This window comes from Lycorma delicatula, chromosome 7, assembly GCF_047948215.1.
Source record: "Lycorma delicatula isolate Av1 chromosome 7, ASM4794821v1, whole genome shotgun sequence".
NCBI lineage: Eukaryota > Metazoa > Arthropoda > Insecta > Hemiptera > Fulgoridae > Lycorma > Lycorma delicatula.
Window position 1 is genome coordinate 144,715,728 of NC_134461.1, and position 20,835 is coordinate 144,736,562.

General features: G+C 29.0%; 1 protein-coding gene across 1 annotated transcript in view; it reads right to left on the bottom strand.

The window, feature by feature from the left end:
- The window catches only part of Nup98-96 (nuclear pore complex protein Nup98-96), a 135,470-nt gene that overhangs the window by 106,451 nt on the left and 8,184 nt on the right, over positions 1 to 20,835 (bottom strand). The window contains exons 3-7 of the mRNA XM_075371814.1: positions 19,955 to 20,215; positions 17,511 to 17,713; positions 10,496 to 10,607; positions 3,668 to 3,850; positions 1,157 to 1,272 (exon numbers count right to left, since the gene is read on the bottom strand). Of these exons, the coding sequence (XP_075227929.1) occupies positions 1,157 to 1,272; positions 3,668 to 3,850; positions 10,496 to 10,607; positions 17,511 to 17,713; positions 19,955 to 20,215 (875 nt within the window). The remainder of the gene's footprint in view (positions 1 to 1,156; positions 1,273 to 3,667; positions 3,851 to 10,495; positions 10,608 to 17,510; positions 17,714 to 19,954; positions 20,216 to 20,835) is intronic.

Consider the following 20,835-nt stretch of genomic DNA (forward strand, 5'->3'; position numbering starts at 1 on the left):
GTTGTCATGGTGCAGATCCCAGCTGTTGTTACCCCACAGATCTGAAAGTTTGCGCCTAATGCTTTCACGTAACCACTTCAAAACTTCACAATAGAGCATCCCATTGACAGTTTGACCAAGAGAAATAAATTCCTTATGGATAATGCTGCAAACTTGGCGTGCTTTTTTTGGCTGCAGTGAACTTGGCGACTTCCACTGTGACGACTGCTGCTTAGTTCAGGGTCATACCCGTACACCCATGTCTCATCACCGGTTATTATGTTGGAGATGAAGTTAGGGTCATCTTGCTGAATTTTTCAATTCACTACAGACAGCTACACGATTCTGTTTCTGGTCGCTGTTCAACAGTCTCGGTACGAATTTTGCAGCAATGCGTCTCATGTTCAAATTGTCCGACAAGATGCATTCCACGGACACATATGATATTTGTACGATTGCACAAACATAATGGATTGTTTGTCTATGATCTGTAACAATAGCATCTCACACTTTCGCAATTTTTCCAGTGTTACGCTTGGTGATGGTCTTCCTGAACGCTCATCATCATCAACTGTCGTTCGTACATCTTTGAATCATTTGTAGTTTTACTTTTACTCATAGCATTGTCACCAAATGCTTCCACAAGCATGCGATGGGTTTCTGCACCAGTTTTTTTAAGCATGAAGCAATATTTGATAAAGGTTCTTTGCTCTTTAAAATCTGCCATTTAGAACTTCGCTGAAGCAGTAAAACACGTTACACAACCACACGAAAGTCAACAATGCAGCCTTTCACTGTCACAACTGTTGGAACACTGATTCACAGAGAGTACTGTTAGCCATATCTAGCGGCAGCAGGCCAAACCAGCAATGGTTCGCACGTGAAATTCAAATTTCCCCTAATTTTTGGGTAGTATCTCGTATACATAAAATTCACTTTTTAAATTTATTTTTGTAATGATAATATTCAATAAAACCATAATCTGATTTATTAAATAAAAAAAATATAGGGCACTTAGCTTGATCTCACCCCCTGAGGGAGTTGAGTTACAAGGTAACACAATCCAGATATTCTGAAATCATCTGGTGGCAAGGATACAGAGTTTTGTCAAGTATCTTACCCAAAACACATTAACAATCATTAAGTTGTTTAAAAATAGAACTATATAAATACAAACCTGATTTGGTTGAGCTCCAAAGCCAGATCCAAATCCAGTATTTCCTGTTGAACCAAACACGTTTGATGGCTGCGAAGTATTACCAAATAAACCACCACTTGGTTGTGCTGAAACCACTGAAAATAAGTAAAATTTTTTTTTTAACTATGTGTATGCTGTAATTCTGTTTTACTAGCAATTTTAATATTTTTAATTCAATATAATTTATGTATATAAATGTGCTTAATATAAACATATTATCTTATGAAATAAATAAATAAAATGGTTACATTATGAAGAAAACAATAAATATATAGAAAGATCTTGATTATATAATAATTAACCAGTTTACCCCACCCCACCCACAGCTGGGACTCTGTTTTTTGTGTCTTGCCTCTAATGAAGGCACCCACAAGGGGGTCACCCTAGTCTTTTTATTTTCAATGTATGTGAGAATGACGATCTCAATCAGTGTCCCAACCATCAGTTCACGCTGACATTGCTCCTGAGTTCACCTATCACAGTAGAACACCATATGCTCAGGTGTATCATCACTTCCACAGTACGGGCATGCTTCATCCCCAGCCAGTCAGGAACAGGGTGAGCCAGTAATTTAGCCAATCCCTTCATTGACTCTTGACATGATGCCGGGTCAATTGTTGTAGGGGACCACTCCAGCGACCACCATAATGGCTTTGGTGGAGACAGAATTAAATGTCTTTGCAACTCGTATGGCCATTCTTCTTTGAAGTCACTTACTTCAACAGTCTCATTTTATGGCCAACTTCAAGCTCTTTTTGACAATCATAATGTTATAATCATGAATACATAGCAGGATATGTAGTTAAAATTACTAAACTTCAGGAAATCCTGACATTAAAGTATTGGAGAGATTTTGGATAAATAATTAAATATTAAAAAGTATAAATCCACCTTATTAACAATTAATTTTGAACTTCAAGATCTTTCAGTCCTTACATCATTGTCAGTAGATTAAAATATCATAAAATAGTTAAAAAATTAAAATTTGACTGCTTAATTTTTTAATTTAACTTTATTTTATTATGATAATTAACTGCTGGTAAGATGGATTTATACTTTTTAATAATATTTAATAATTTATTAATATATAAGCAATAAACATGTTTGAGAAAATGAATGTTAAATAAACTAGATGGTCAGAGATTACCACCAAAAATTAGAATGTAACAATAGAAAATTAACATAACCATAAATATTTTTGTGGTTTACAAACTATAAAAAAACAATATTCCAGAAATACAGAATTTTTCATTAAGTTAATCCTATTAATTTTTGAGTTATTTGCAAGGGTATCTAACTATTATTATTTAATATTATTTCATACTGTGAAAAAAGAAATATCATGCTTTTTGACAATGTTAACACATGAAAGGGCTCATTGCGAAAAATTTCATATTAGTAAACTGAATTATTATGCTAGTAAATCATTTGTAATTTGACAACTACATCTATTCATGTCAACAGTCTGGTAAGTATCAACAACGATCCATTAGGTAATGCATACTGACTGATACTGCACAAACATCTCCTTTTCTGAAATATTGAAAGTTATTAAATTAGAAATTAATTATAAAAACAAATCTAGTAATTAATTACTCTAGTTTTTTGTGCCATAAGTAAAATTTATATTCAACAATTTATTTTTATGAATTTGTCATACCTATTATATGATTGCAAAGATGATTCTGTGTGTCGCTTTTTAAGTAGAACAATTTACTTTTATAAATAATTTTTTGAATTTCATTAAAGCAATTATAAAAACATATTTTTATTATTATTATTATTATTATTATTGAATTTTAATATTAGTAATGTTTTATTGAGTGAAATGTTATCAATGTAAAGTTTCTAACCAATATGAAATAATTTTTATTTCATAAAGGCTGCATTTGCCACATATCTTGCAATATATTACCAGTGATTACTGTAACATGGTGATTACTGTAATACATTACAGGAACTGTAACATGGGAAAACACTAACCCTAAAACTTGTAAGGCTATTTAACTTATTTTTTTAAAACTTTATCTTTTACCTATTTTACAGTTCAATTACAATGGTGACTAAACAGAAACAAAAAACCATTTCATTTGTTTACTTCATTATGGTAAATGAAATGAACAATAGAAAAATTAATGCTCTGAAACTTAAATAACACAAAATCGAAATAATTTTAGTTCATAAAAACTGACTGTTGGTGAAGTATTAATAGATTATGTTAATGTTCCATTATTTTAATACATTATGCAGTAGGCCACAACATACTATAACCGTTTCATTATGTTTAACAGATGCCATGCAAGGGAAAATTTTGTGGCAAAACCCTGGTTTAAATCTAGGAAATTGTATACTGGTGCTGAAGATACATTTGAACATCAGGATTCAGCTAATTATCCATTGAGATTAGAAGAGGCTAACTGCTGAATTACAATTGGGCTTGTATTCAGTGCAATCAATAGAATACCAATAAAAAAAAAGTTATATACCAACCTCCAAAAGGTTTTTGTTGAGCAGTATTTGCACCAAAAGGATTATTAGTAGTTGTGTTGCTGGTGTTGAATCCAAATGATGGTTGATTAGCAGTGTTTGTGGTACTCCCAAATCCAGTAGAGGTTGTACCAGTTTTGCCAAACAAACTACCAGATGAGCCAAATCCTCCTGATGTGTTAAAACCTGTATAACATGAAATAATAATTACTTCAAAAAAATTATTCTTATAAAACTAACATAATTTACAGAAAAAAACGTCTGTGGACACATGTATATTTGCACTGAATAACCTCAGAACTATCAATTTTATAAACTAATTTACCGGGAAATGTTAACCGCCAGTAAATAAGCCACATTTCCGCTCAAGTGCAGTGACAAAAGGATAGTAAATTAGGGGCAATAAAGGTGATGTGCCATCTTGAATGTACCAGCAAGAGCATGAAAAATGAGCTACTGGATACAAACAAAAGAGGAGAAAATGATATGTTGACAGGGACAGAAAATATTATGTCTCTTACTGGGTACATATAGGAACTGGTAGATTGTATAAAAGAAAAAAGAATGAGGATTTTGGTTTTAAAGTGAGACTAAATAGAAGGGAAAAGATAGAAAGGATCTTAGGGAAGGATATGTTTTTTATTGGAGTAATGGGCAAAAGGCAAAAAATGGAATTGACTTTAATGTGGGTAAGGTAATAAAGGAGGGCATAGAGAACAGAAATAGATGATAGAATCATAAGATTTAGGCTAAGGTTTGGAGGCAAGACTCAGGATATCAAACAAGTGTATGCACCACAGGTGGGATGTGTTGAAAATATAGGACAGTTCTTAGACAAACTAGAAAGCTGCAAAGAGGATAAGGAGACAATAATAATAGAAGACATTAATGTGCAGGTCGGAAAAGAAAAATGGAATAGAGGAGGTACTGGAACCACATGGATATGGAGGAAAGAAATGAGGAAGGTAAAATAATGGTACAGTTTTGTGAACATAATAACTTCTTAGTGGATAACTCGTGGTTTGATAAGAATAGAAAGATTACAAGGTATGGATGGGGAGAGAGAACAAAATTTGTTAACAGACTACGTGTTACTGGAACGAGAGAGATAAGAAGGGAATTGATGGATGTGAGGTGGTGAGTGAAGATATAGTGGTTGGAGGAGATTATAGATTGGAAATGGCTAAGTTTAGATTTGGGATAATTCCCAGTGTGAAGAAAAATTAAAGTTTGGAAGTCGAAATAAATCAAGATAAGGGAAGAGTGAAGACAGGATAAAGAAATGCTTACCTAATAGAGAAATAAATCGGTGAAGGAAGAGAGGGAGTTCTTCAAGAATGCAATGTAGGTTATATGGCAGAACCAGTGGGAAAAGAAACAGTGGTAGAATGATGTGGGATTGATTAGGGAAGGATATGTTCTGTATTGAAGTAATGGGCAAAAGGCGAAAAATGGAGGGCATAGAGAACAGAAATAGATGATAGAATCATAAGATTTAGGCTAAGGATTGGAGGCAAGACTCAGGATCAACAAGTGTATGCACCACAGGTAGAATGTGTTGAAAGAGGATAACAAAGAAAGAGGAAAGAAGAAGACAATAATAATAGAAGACATGAACGTGCAGGTTGGGAAAGAAAAATGGAATATAGGAGGTACTGGGACCACATGGATATGGAGGAAAAAATGGGGAAGGTAAAATAATGGTACAGTTTTGTGAACATAATAACTTCTTAGTGGATAACTCTTGGTTTGATAAGAATAGAAAGATTACAAGGTATGGTGTGGAGAGAGAAAAAATTTGTTAACATTCTATGTGTTACTGGAAAGAGAGAAATAAGAAGGGAATTGATGGATGTGAGGTGGTGAGTGAAGATATAGTGGTTGGAGGAGATTTTAGATTGGAAATTGCTATGTTTAGATTTGGGATAATTCCCAGTGTGAAGAAAAATTAAAGTGTGGAAATTGAAATAAAACAAGATAAGGGAAGAGTTTGAAGACTGGATAAAGAAATGGTTACCTAAAAGAGAAATAAAAGAGGTGAAGGAAAAGTGGGAGTGCTTCAAGAACGCAGTGTTGGGTATATGGTAGAACCAGTGGGAAAAGAAACACAGTGGTAGAATGATGTTGGTAAGGACGACACTTAAAAAGAAGAAAAATATAGGGAAGCAAACGAGAATGTAAGAAAGTTCTAAGCCGAAAGAACAAATATTAGTAAGGGTTCACAGAAGAGCTGGAAAGGGAGTCAAAAGGGAATAAGAAAATGCTGTTTATTGTCAAGTTTATTAGTCTAAGTTTATCAACAACAATCTAGGACATGCGAAAGAAAGAAAGATTTTAGTGAACTCCTAAACCCAAATTGATAGGAAGAAAAAAGGGAGGAAAAGGACAGGACAGGGGTGAAAGGAGTGAGGACAGAAGAGAGATGTTACATAATGATGTACCTTTTTATAGATATTAGGAACACGGTTAGGTTAGGAACATACTGTTCAGAAGTATATGGAAAATGAAGGTGATTTTCCAGATGACTGGATTAATAATCCCCAAATTTAAAAAAGGGAACTAGATGAGTAGTAATTACAGAGGTATTACACTATTTGCACACATGGAAAAGCTGTTTGAAAGGATATTCAAAAACCATATAAGAAGACTGAGGGGGGTCGAAGAAGAAATTAATTCAGATATGGTAGCTGCACTAGAGACAAGTAAGAAGTGTGATTATAATAAAAAATTCTTAATGGATCCCTAGATATAGTAAAGGCATATGATATTGTGGATAGAGTAGTTGTGTATCAGGTAGAAGAAAGAAATATGGATAAAGCAGAAATGGTTAAAGTTATGTAGGACAGGAGCAAAAGCTGCATTAGGACAAGACTGACAGACTGGTTTGAGATATAGAATGAATTGAGTCAAGGAAGTGTGATATCTCCACTTTTGTTTATAATAACTATGGATGGAATCTTCAAGAAATTTAAAAAGGAAATAGCAGAAGGAACAAGCAATTTTTTTATTTGCAGGAGACCTGGTTATATGGGGGGAGTCTGAAAAGAATTTAGTGCGCAATAAATGTGTGGAGTGAATAAATTCAAAAATGTGGTATACAGTTTAGTGTTGAGAAGAGTAAAGTGAATGTAAAAGACAGAAAAAAGGGAAATTCAGTGGTCATAACTATGAATGAAAGGCTAAATGAGTTTACATATATCTGGGAACAGTTTTTTCTAAGGATGGAAGAATAGCTAAGGAAAAAAGTATAATAATACAGAAGACAAGTGTATTTTATCAGAGTAAGAAGTCTGGCATGGAACAAGGAGGAACCTTTGCAAGGTGAGAGAGTTATAAGGCATACTTTGTATCAATTCTTACCTACATGACAAAAACCTGGACTGGCAGCAGAAAGATGAGAGTAGAGTACAGGCAACAGAAATGAAATTTAAAAAGCATGCTAGGGAAGATAAGGATAGGGTAAGGAGCAGAATGAATAAAGAGGAACTGAAAGTCTTCAAGAGTTAATTAGAAGATCAAAGCTCAGGTGGTTTGGACATATTGAAAGGTTGGATGAGGAAGGATTACAAAACAGGATGCATGCAGAGGAAATAGGCAGAAGACCGAGGGGTAGACCAAGAATGAAATAACTATGAAAGAGGAAGTGTGCGTGAGAAAGGGTATGGCAAAATTAATGGATAAGAGATGGTTCATGGATCAAGGCAGGTGGAGAAATTCTGTAGAAGGTCCAACCTGAGAAAACTTTGATTAAAGGAAACTGAAAATGATGAAAATTTTTGAAAAATTAACAAACTATAATTAATTATGTTTTAATGTAATTATAGAATTTAACAACTGAAGATGTGGGGATCTTGTGAAATCAGTTCTTGGAATTAATATGTAACTTATCTATTTACTGTGTTTTGGTAGTTTATTAAATTTTTAGTGTATTTAATATGTTAATGCATTATTTGAATTTTCAACAAAAAAAATTCAGAATGTATCACAAAGTTCTTGTGAGACTTTCATAACCTTCTACTCTTAAAAATAACTGTAGAAGTCGTATAAACATATGTGCCTAAAATGTTTTGTTTGCTAGTTTTGGCTAGTTTAGATTTCGCTTGCATTTTAACTGCTCCTGTAAAATAAATTATAAAGAATTATAAATTATAAATAAAGGGGCAGAATTAGTGAACAATGGTTTTTTGACATGAAAAAACCATAATAAAACCTTTAAACAAAACATACAGAATTTAATTCTACACAAAATAGTTAAGTTGAATATAACAAAAGAAAAATTAGAAAAATTCAAATTTTATTTAGAAACAGTATACTAGACCAGAGTGCATTATACATACTAGTTTTTAATAAATGTTCAAAAGTGAGCATGCCATTTTAAACACATTTCTTGGCACGCTTCTCTTTCTAGTTCTTCAGGGCTGTCCTTAAAGTTGCTCATGAGCATGTATTTTTGTTTTGTATACAATATTTTTCATCCATCTCCAGCTGCAAAAATCTAAAGGTGTTAGATCAGGCAATGTTGTGACCAGGAATGTGGACATTTTTCAATCCATATTTTAGGGAAATGATGATTTAGGTGACTGAAAATGGCACAAGACATGTGGGGAGACCTGCCATTGTGCTGGAAGTATTCTTATTCTTAGCATTATAACATCTTCATGCTGCTGCAGTAATTCTTCATGAAGAAAGTGCAAGTAGACCTCAGCATTTAAGTAGCCACGTAAGTGAAATTTTCCCTGTTTGTAGACAAAATCTTGTTTCATGTGTTCTCCAAATCAACGAGTGCTTAGAAAGATGTGTACTGACACCCAGACTGCACTGAAATGCATTGATAATTTCATCAATAACCACATCGTGTAGGACAGATATATGGTAGGCGGTATAACTACTAGGTAGTGAACCTGTTTCCTGAAGATAATGAAAAATCATGCTAATTGTTTTCAGATCTGGAATCCTGAGATTCAGATGTATTTCATATTCTACTGCAGCAGCTGTAGCATTACTATTACACATACCAAAATTGAATACCACGTCAGCATAATCTTCTTTATATATAAATACAGCATTATTTATATATGTGTTTCTGTTATTAATACCTAAGTAATTTTTATTTATTTTTTTATGTAAAATTTCCCATTTTAAATTTTTAACACCAAATTTTTTTATGAATTTTTCACATCAAAAACGAATTTAATTTTTGTGTACATTAAAAAATACGTCTTGAGAATTGCAATAATGTACAGTTTTTAAATAAAATTCAAATTTTTTTAACTTTTCTTTTGTTTTATTCAACTTATCATTTTGTTCAAAATTAAAATTTTATATAAATTTTATGTGTTTAATAATCGTTTAACAAATTATTGTACATTAAACATAAAAAACAGGGTTTTTTTATCCCAATTTATTTGCTTTTCACCACAAATTTTTCAAAATATACTGCATATATGTTTGTGCATATATTTTAGTCAATTTTCCATGTCAAAACCTTATAAATCACCAAATCTGCCCCTTAAAGTCTGAAAAATTTCAGTACAATCTCATTTCACCACGATAACTGAAATCAGAACAAAATATCTTTCACTAGCCATAACTAGCAAATGACCCATTTTGGGACATATGTTTAATAAACATTTTTCACTATTTTCACAAATATAATAGGTTATATAAAAGTCCCTGGAGAAGTTTATGATACACCCTATATATATTTACATTCTAAACATTTAATTTTTTAAGAAATTATTTTTTGCAGGATCCTGCATCTTCAGTCATGATTGAAATAATTCCGTTATTGCGCAATAAATAATGCGCAATGATTAATAATGCTAAAATGATTATTGTGTATTAATTTACACCAGTGCTGCTGTTCTGTACTAGGTAGTTAATAGAATTTAAATATGACACCCAAAACACAGTAATTTGATAAGTTAAATAATTTACCATATTAACTTCCAATAACTAGTTTTTGTGGTATCCTACATCTTATGTTTATCTATTACATTAAAACATATTCTTTTAATTGTTCTGTTATTTTATATTTTATTATGTTTTATGAAATTTTAAGTAATATTACGTGTGTGTTTATGCACTTTTTACTGTCCAGTACTGGAATCATATATATTTTTTTTAATAAAATATCACTACTGTTAAAAGTTCATTTTCTGTAAAGCATCGTATATTGTAATGTAATTTCCCTACTCATTGCTCCAAACAAGTGAAAGTTTCAATACTTTTATTTTTAGCAAGCCAAAAATGACATACATCTATGATCCATAATTTGCAATTTATTATTTATTAACATAACACATATGTATGTTTATGACAATATCTTTTTGTTAAATATTTTAAAAGTCAATATGTAAAAAAAAAATCCCTTTGACAGCAATAAATTTTTACCAATTTCCAAATAGATGACTTGTTTGTTTGAAGAAGCTGATTTTAGTGACCTATCTACTTAAAAAAAACAATCAAGAAAACTGTAATTATGAGAACTGTAATTATCCCAAATTTGTGTCAAAAGATGCATTTTTTCAGCACAAAGGAATGAAATTAGTAGGTTCAATATCGCTATCAATCAAAATGAATTTTTATCAGTGGTAAATGGTGTAATCATTTATTAGCAATCTAATAAATGTCACAAGAAATATTCAGTACATTGATGCTGGAAGTGTATTAGCAGTTACGGGACTAAGAGATAATATGTAACTAGTGCTTCTATTTATTGCAAACAAAAATGAGTATGTGGTAATAGCTCAACATACATCAGAAACAAAGATAATTATACATTTTACCAATAAGAAGTTAATATAGTAAAAAAAAAAAGATCATTTCTACCTCCAAAAATGCTTCCTGATGTACCAGTTGATATCTGATTTGTGGTAGTTGGTGAACCAAACAAAGAAGGCTGCGGTGTAGATCCAAACAACCCACCAGTTGCTTGCACTCCCTATATTTAACAGAACAAAAGTAATCAGACAGTAGAACTTTTCACAAAAATAAAAAGAATTGGACAACAAATTTTTATTTTTATTGTAAGGTATTTCATTTTCACCAATGAATTAAGTCTAATCTACAATCTAAAATCTAATCTTTAATATAAAAAAATAAAATTTATAATTATATTAAAAATGTTTTTTAAAATTTATAATTATATTAAAAAATTTTTTTAAATACCATAAATAAAAAATTTACAAAACTATATCATTGGACTATTAATTTACATCATTCTGAACTCTTCTAATGCTTTTTATGCTGTAAATTAAATTCTTTTTCTCATGCTGCAATGACATAACTAAATTTATAATAAATAAAAATAATCTGAAAGTGGGGCCAACTGGTTGATACGGCCAGAACAGCAAACTTAAATCTCATCTATTTTAAGCTTTTACTCAATACTGTATGGTCGAAAGCAGTGGAAATTTGACTATTTTTTGTCAAATTGTTATATTAAGAATATTATATATATATATATATATATATATATATATATATATATATATATATATATATATATATATATATATATATATATATATATATTCTAATCTTGGCTGTATTAATATAACAATTTGACAAAAAATTGTTAGTTTCCACTGTTTTCGACCATACAGGATTTATTTCATATATACTATTATTACTTTACTGAAATTAATCCTTCCTCTGTATTGTTAAATTATATTTAGATTCTATTAAATAATTTAAATAATTTGATAAACCATCAGAGGGAGACAGTGTTATAAACAGTCGCTAACAAACATTTCACCATGAGCATAGTTTATTTTAATATTTTTATTTAATACTCAGTTTAATTAAATAAATTCAATTATGGCTGAGGATATGGGATCCGCAAATTACTTTTATGATAATATTATGGTAAGATTATGTCCTTACCTCAATATTCTGTACTAGGTAGTTTATATTACACACGCATTCAAATCCTTAACTTTCAAACTAAAAAATTATGACATCCATATTACTTTTAACAAAATGATTGCAATTTGTTAATCACATACTATTAAAAAATTTCAAGCTGAACAAATTACCTGTATTGTTTTTAGTAGAAATGTTACTGTAAGTATAAAGCATAATGGAATGAATCACAACAGAAAGGAGTATAAAATAAAAGGGCAAAACAAATACATTTGATGTAAATTATTCGAGACATAAAGGAATCAAACTGAAACGCTTTCTCTAACTGTAATATTTATTATGCAAACATTTTTTGTAATAACCAGATAAGGACATCTGATGGGTTGAGCATTATCTAACATTCAGAGTACTAAATTCATCACAATGTAGAGAAAGAATGAAAACCCAATTCACTCTACTTTCCCTGTAGTAAATATGAGATAAATATAGGTCGGTCTATTTTTAAGGCTGTATTCCTTTCATGACCAACGTATTCACCTTAGGAAATGGTGCTGTACAATGCTTAAAAGTGGTTCACAGTTATATTAAAAGTTACTTATTTAATTTGTTACACATAAAATACTGTTTGATAATATAAAACAATTATTTTATACTGACAAAGAATTCTTTGTCAATTCTTTCTTGAATAATGTATGTACCAATTTTATTTAAATGCATTTTATTTGAAGTACTTTAATTTTACTACATAAAAGAAAAAAAATCATTTTTTTCTTGTATATATTTTATGATTTAACCTATCAACAACTCACCCTAATTTGATCTAATTGTATCACTGTTTTATATATGACAAATTTAACAAAAATTGTTGTATGAATAATTTCACCTCATTAAAGTTCTTGATAAAATCTTGCCAGTCCTCTTTCAATTTCAAGTCAATTTTTTCCAGTTCTCTGTCCCACTAATTTTAAAGCGTTCTTGGATAATTTCCTTATAACTTTTTTTAAAAGCATTACTTTTCTCAGTCTTTATTTACACTTATACATATGTTCTGAGATTTTTACCAGTTTGGATATTTAGCAATTCTGCCATATAATTGCCAGGATTTCTGGGATTGTATTACAAAGGTCACAATACTGTATTTTATGTTCACTTAACTGGGTTATAATTTCTTTTTCTTTTTTCCAGATTGTAACCTTTTCAACGAGCATAGAATAACTGGCATTTTCCACAACAAATACATAGCCCTCTTCCACACAGTAGATTTATAAATAACTCTAAATACGTCACTATCTCCTACTGGCAATTTCCTTTACACTTCTATTGGAAAATTAAATTTGCATTCTGTATAAACCCGTCTGGGGATCTGTCATGGCAAATAGTAAATTATAACCCCTTTCAGTCTGGAACTTGAAGACCACCTATTGCTGCTTTCTGTCCTACATAAATTCTGAAATGATTTTGATTCACCAAAGTTTTGTATAGGTAAACGTTTTGTATGGATCGACAGTATTTTTTCTCCTCTCAATGAAAGCATTTTTCTTAAAAAATTTAACTTGTGCAGCAACAAGGTTACTCTTTTTGATAGAAATTTCCCATCATTGCATCTACATAATTTGTTCTAAATTTTTTTAAAATTACTTGTATGATGAGCTTCTGGTCTATTTTTATCACTCACAACCACTTATTTTTTTTATTATAGGGTAATAATCATGTAATCCTACAACCCATTCTATTCTTATGTGAAATTTCTTTCTAAAAATTTAAGTAAAAATTTCTTTATCAGATCATGTTTAGAACAAACAAATTATTTAAGAGCAGTAAACAGATTATAATAAACTGCGTTAGTTTGTTTTTGAAACTTGAACTTTTGAAAAAACTAAATGCCAACTGAAGAATACTTGTACACTACACAAATATAGTCATAAGTACCGCACAGTTTTATAAAACACTGAATAAATATTTTTTTCAACTTTAAAAAGGCTTTGTTTTCATTAGATTGCAATCAGATGTACAAATATATTAAGTATTACATATGAGGAAAAAAAGACATTTACAATTATTCAGGATGATCTCAGATATAACAAGTCAAAATAAATGTCATTTCTTTTGCATCTTATATATAAATAATACTGTATATCTATATTTATAGTCCTATACTTTATAGTAATAATCTTTATTTTAAAATTTAAAACTATGTAGTATAATTCTGTTCATTACATTATGAAGTTTGGAAATACTGTACTAATAAAATTTAATATTAAATGAAATCTAAACCACCAAAACACAGTAAATATTTAAGTTAAACTTATATTAATTCCAAGAATAAATTTTCATGGGTTCCTGCATCTTCCCACAAATGTGGTATTTAATTGTATAATTATTTAATTCTATAATTGCATTAAAATAAATTGTTCTTATAATTTGTAAACAGATATTTGTAATAACTTCCAAAATGTATAAAACAGTAACATTTTCAACAAATCCAAAATTCACTAGATCTATTTTCACTATGCAGGTCATTTATTTGCAAATTGGTAAAAATTTATTGCTGTCTTACACCAATGGATTTTTTTTACATACTGACAGTTTTAAAATATTTAAAAAAAAAAGATGTAATGTCAAACATACGAATGTGTTATGTTAATAAATAATTAAATTCAAATTATGGACAATATGTATGTAGTTTGTAGCTTGATAAAAATTAAGTGTTGAAACTTTCACTTGTTTGGAGCACAAGTGGAGAAATGACTACATTGCAAATAGCAGAATACGATGTTTCACAGAAAATAACTTGTAACAGTAGTGATATTTTATTAATAAATATAAATATTATATTCCAGTACTGGACACCAAAATTTATTTACACGCTTATAAAATTACTTAAAATTTTCAAATAAAATGAAGGAACAATTAGAAGAATATGTTTTATGTAATAGAAACAGAATTGAACACCAATATAAGATGCAGGGCACTGCAAAAACTAATTATTGGAAATTAATATGGTGAATTTAGCTAATCTAATTACTGTGTTTTGGTGGTTTTTATTTCATATAATATTAAATTTTAACACAGATCAATATGTTTTAACACAGATCTCCTCAGTCATAATTGAATTTATTTAATTAAACTGAGTATTAAATAAAAATATTAAAATAAACTATGCTCATGGTGAAACATTTGTTAGCGACTGTTTATAACACTGTCTCCCTCTGATGGTTTATCAAATTATTTAAATTATTTAATAGAATCTAAATATAATTTAACAATACAGAGGAATATATATATATATATATATATATATATATATATATATATATATATATATACTATTATTACTTTACTGAAATTCATCCTTTTAAGATTCATATTATTCCTCTGTATTGTTAAATTATATTTAGATTCTATTAAATAATCCACCTAGTACAGAATAGAGATAAGACTATCTTTTTAAAAAACTGCAATAGATAGCAGCACTGGTGTAAATTAATATGTAATTATCATTATTTTAGTATTTTTATTATGTAATAACAAAATGATTTCAAGAGTTAGGATGAAATAAAACAATTTATTTTAATGCAATAATAGAATTAACACTTTCAGTGCCGGTATTATATTTTGAAATCCTAAAAAGATCCAAACTGACTATCATAATTTAATTTATTTACTTGTGTATGTAAAAAAAAATATTTGCTTGGTTTAAAACAAAATAACGAAATGATGCATCTGCGGACTGATGACTGACAAGTGGTGGTCAAACATGTACCAATAGTTCAATAGTTCTTGATTGGCGATACAACTTATTCTTTATTATTACTGTATGTCTGCTTATTATTATTATTATTATTATTATTATTATTATTATTATTATGAGTAGTCTGTTTACGTTTTTATTTGCTATTATGACCTACTTACACATAAAACAATCACTTTTATTTTTAGTATAATTACTATACAGAAACAAACTACAGAATACAATTACGCAAAACAAAACAAAAATATATAAAAATTATAGATACATACAATTACCAACAGATTACATAAAAATAAAAAGTAAAATTTAACCATGCTAATTTAAGTAAACGGGATATTTTTCACATTTGACAATGCCCACAAAATATTAGATGCTAAATCTGTAGGCGTTTCGTTATTAGCACAACAGGAGTCTGTTCGTAATTGTTTTGTTTATCAACTAAGTTTTCAAAACCATTGTCAATGGAATTTTGTTCTGTAATAATGTCATGTTTTCTTCGCCATCTTTTCTAGTTTTACAACCGTAGTCACTATCATCCCTCTACCCATGAGTTACTATCATATCAAAATCTTCACTACTATAGTTTTCTAAAAATTTTTTTAATTCAAACTCTGACATTACTTTTTTTACGTTTAATCACAGCTCTTGGATTCTGAAGATCCTTGTATTTCATCATCTGCCATAATGAAAAAAAAAACTGAAAAACCAAGCACGAACTTACATTGTGCTGTACCAAACAACATGCCACTAGAATAAAGAATGTGAATAAAAGTCAGACTGCTACAACAACGTAGAACATAATGACTGCAGCTAATGTACACATGGTGCACATGGGCTGGGAATGAACAATAAGAAGCTGCCACTTATGTGTCACTGACAAATGTGTGTACCAAATGTGTTAAGTACCAACTGAAGATGTGGAACCCATGAAAATTGATTTTTGGAATTAATATGTTAAATTAATTATAAACTTATCTATTTAATGTGTTTTGCTGATTTAAATTTCATTTAATATTTAGTATATATACACAACTGTTTTGAATTTAATAAATATTTAACAAAAAAATTACATTACTAAGTAATATACTGAGTGTAATATACTCTTTATTATAAGAAAATTTATTTTTCTAGACAGCCTTTTACAAGGTCAGAGACTGTTAGTATTCATTATCAGTGAAAACTTCACACTTGTGTTCATAATAACAAAGAAAATTACATTAAGGAATTTTAGTTCAAAGGTCATGTTATGCAAAATTTTTGGGTAACAAATGATCTAAAGACTAAAGACAAATGATAACATAAATCAACAAAGAGAATATCAATGTTAAGATATAACAGTTATAATCTACATTTTGAACATAAACAATACAAAGGTTTATAGAATTTTTTGTTCAATACATATTAAATGTTATCAGAATGAGATACACTTTTTATAAGGATATTCCTTCCTTCTAATTTTCTAAAATCCCATTCTTATAAATCAGATTTTTAATTTATTTAGTCCAACTTAATTTCTAACCTCCTATTCAAAAAATAATTAAGAGCTATATATCCTAATACGAATATGCCAATTACGTCGCTATAACAGATTTCTGACTTCAAAACATTCATTCATTCATTCTAAATTCAAAAAACTAAAACTAATTAAAAATAAATTAACTTTTAATAAGTCCAATTACGCAAACATCTACATATAAAAGAGATGGAATATAACTTTGTCAAATCAAGCAGAATGCTGTTAAATTTGATTGATTCAGTTAAATATTGGCCTATAAAAGCTCATCAAGGTCATATGATTTCTTTTACATCTGTCAAATATTACGAAATGAATGTAGAACTGATTCTATCAAAATTATGTTTTCAGGTAATTAACCATTGCACAATATAGTCAGTAACCTGCAGAAAAACCATATTTTGTCAAATTACTTATAAAATATTTACTTCTCTATAATATGTAAATATTCTGTTACTAACAAGCCTAGTAATTCTGGGTAACACCCAACTATTAGAATAGTACCAAACTATTAATATTCTCTGCTGAGCAACATTTTTAGATACAAGGTAATTTTTCAATAAAAAGTACAATTAAGATATAGAAACATCTGAATTAGGATTGTTTCATTACACCTTAGGTAGTTCAAATAACATTTATCAAATCAATGACTATTGAATCTTTAATAAAGTATAAAACTAATGTTTAATAAAAATAAAAGCAAACAGTAAAATAACCTGTTGAGGGCCTTTCCGATTTGCTGCATAATCTTCAAGACGAAGTTCTTCCAGTGATTTGGACTCATATTCCTTCATACAAGTAATACAATGGTGTCTAGTACTTATTGTTTGTGTAACACCATTCTTTACCATAGTATCAGTACCAGTTACTGGTGTGAATTTAACAGTGGTTCCACCACCTGCTGTTGAACCAAATCCAGCTAAAAATAGAAAGTTTAAATTTTATTGTAATATTACTCATTACTAATAAAATAATATATACTAAAAAACTTCAATCTTTAATATGAAATAATTTTTTTAATCGATTAAAATAAATAATTTAAAAAAATCCTTTTTCACTCAAATGGTTCATTTGTACTAATAAAAAAAAAGTTCATAAAATAAGCTACAATACAGCAACATTAGAATAATCAGGTTCAAAGGCAACTAGCTATCATTCTTTATTGAAATATATTAGAGCAATGTTAAATGGATATCCCAAATAATTGGAATTAGCAGTAATAAAATTGTTAGGAACTACCTTCAATATTATACACATATAAATTGATGATTATAAAGTGAGTTACATTTATTGAATTGTAAAATTTCAGCAGTGCAATATATATATATATATATATATATATATATAAAGAGTTTGAAACACTAAATTAAGGACCCCACAGGTATACAAAAAAAAAATCTAATTTGGGAAAAGGTTTCTATTTATTGTAAGGGTGGTTTTTTTTTTAATGCGACAGGTAAACCGCACATTTCTATTGCACAAATCTGGTTACACAACTTTTTTTGTGAAAGAGCCAGATTGTGAAATTATTATTATTTATTTAAACTTATATTATTATTAAGTAATAATAATTACTTATTATTATTTTTAACTTATATTATTATTAAGTAATAATAATTACTTATTATTATTTTTAACTTATTATTATTTATTAATATCGGTTATTATTATTATTTAAACTTATCGGTTACCAAAGATTTTAAAATCTTCATTTAAAAAAAAATAACTTAAATGAAACATCACACATCATATAAAAATGAGATTCAAGCCAATGATAAATTTTGATTTTTACAAATTTTTGACGTTTTTACAACCTTTGCACACCCAATAATAAGGCTGTAAACCGTAAAAATTTACTGCTCAAACTCTATTGAGTACAGATTTTTAAAAAAATTGAATGTTCTTAAAAATGTCTATCGAGATGCACTTTTGGTTCCATAAGTTACAGATTAATAAGTGGAGTAGTAGCTAAAAAAAAAAAATCACTACCAGAAAATCATTGCGGTGAAATGCCAATATTTATTTTCTTAAAACATTTCAGTAAAATACTTAATACTCTCACAAACATGAGGATACGAATGTGTTGAGGGTCTAGGAGGCACAGCTCCCTGACTGCGGCTAGTTTTTCATAACCTTTTCACTCATAACAGGACTGTCACGCAGTTTGTTGATCAATAAAAGATTCATGTCAAGTTTTCCCTTAAAAATCACAGAACATGATTCTAGGCAGATGCTAATTTACTAAGAAATTTCTCAAATAATGATAATTTTCACAAATTGTACCATGAATTTATTTGATATTATAATCTGTTGACAAAAGCTATTTAACCATACAAAGGCACGGCACTGCATATGCTTCAGCAAGCATTTAAATCATTTCTGTAAAAATTTTATAATTTGAAGCAGAACTTATTAGATACATGTATTTACTCTAGTTGCAGTACCTTGATAACTAACAATGATAATGAGGTATTACAAAAACTGTATTTCTAAAGCTTATCACCAGTTTGTTCCATTTGTATCATACATCGTATCTTAATTATTTCATCCATATTTCCACTAAAGTTATTTCAATAACTTGAAAAGTTAGTAATGAACATGTTTATAATTCAATTTTCATTACAAAACATTATAGATTTATTATAAAAAGAAGTTAAATTATACGGCAATAATGCTATAGGAATATTTATAAAATCATCAATACTAGCTGATGATATTAAACCCATGCATTTTACAAACTGTGCGAGTTGTTTTAAAATATCCTTGGCTAGATCCAACATGAATATGAATGATCTCTTCTCATTAAACAGTTTCCTCTGGTGAGCAATCAACAAAAAGATATACTGATTTTTTAAATGTTAAAAAAACAACAGTTTAAATAAGTAAAAACTTATTTTACTTAATAAAGACTACTTAGTAATAGACTCAGTAACAGAGTCTATTACAATAGACTCTGTTACTGAGCAGAGTCTATTGTAATATAATAAAATATCTTTATATTTTATTCAAAAGATTCTGCATATTTCAAACATATTTTATTTAAAATAGAAGCATCTGTTTGCAATGTTTCAGTAGCAGCTGCAGTAACTTATTTTCCATAAGCAACCAGAAACCAGCTTATTTGTAAAAAATTAAGCTCAAAATACTATGAATTACTTACCAGAAGATGAGCCAAACAAACCAGTGCTTGGTGTGGCAGTTGTCTGTCCAAAAAGTGATGAAGTTTGTGTATTTGATCCTTGAGCTTGTGGTTGTTGTCCAAAAAGACTAGTGGTACCAGTCTGACCAGGGAAACCACTAAAAGTTGGTTTAGCTTGACCGAACGCTGATGATCCACTTGAACCAAATATACTATTACCAGTGCCAGCTGCATTTTGTTGATTGCCAAACAAGCTAGTAGTTCCAGTTGCTGGAAATGCACCTAAAAATATGCATTTTAATAATGAAGATAGAAAAAGAATCACATGGTAAGTGTTGATTAAATCAACTTACCAATCAGTGCAATCAATCCACTTTTCAAATGTGTTTTTCTAAATTCTTATTGTGCCTTAAAAACATGAATACTATCATAGCAGTGTAGCATTTTTTCTAGTCAATTATTTTACTTTTTAGAGTATATAATATAACAAACACGTAAATTAGTTAAATTATCTTTTTGAAATCATCTTTAAAATTCTACAGATATTTTATTTAATATTATTAATTACTTTTGTTTTAAAACAATAAATAACTAATGTTTCCCTATTAAACTAAATCAGCAATTATTGTCTTATAATATGTTCTTTAACAACTATTTATAGGTTGGATCATCTATCCAATCTGTCAAAACAGTCACTAAATATCTGAAGTTGGAGTTGTAAAGATTTTAATTTAAGAACTAACTACACATCTTTGGATTTACAAAATCATGACAATTAGAGAATGGTATATGAGACACATACTTGTAATGTGATTTGATTAATCAGCTTAACATATTTTTAGCGAATAACTAGTTTTATTTAAATGGATTTTAAAAAATATACACTTGTGTTGTATGAGATC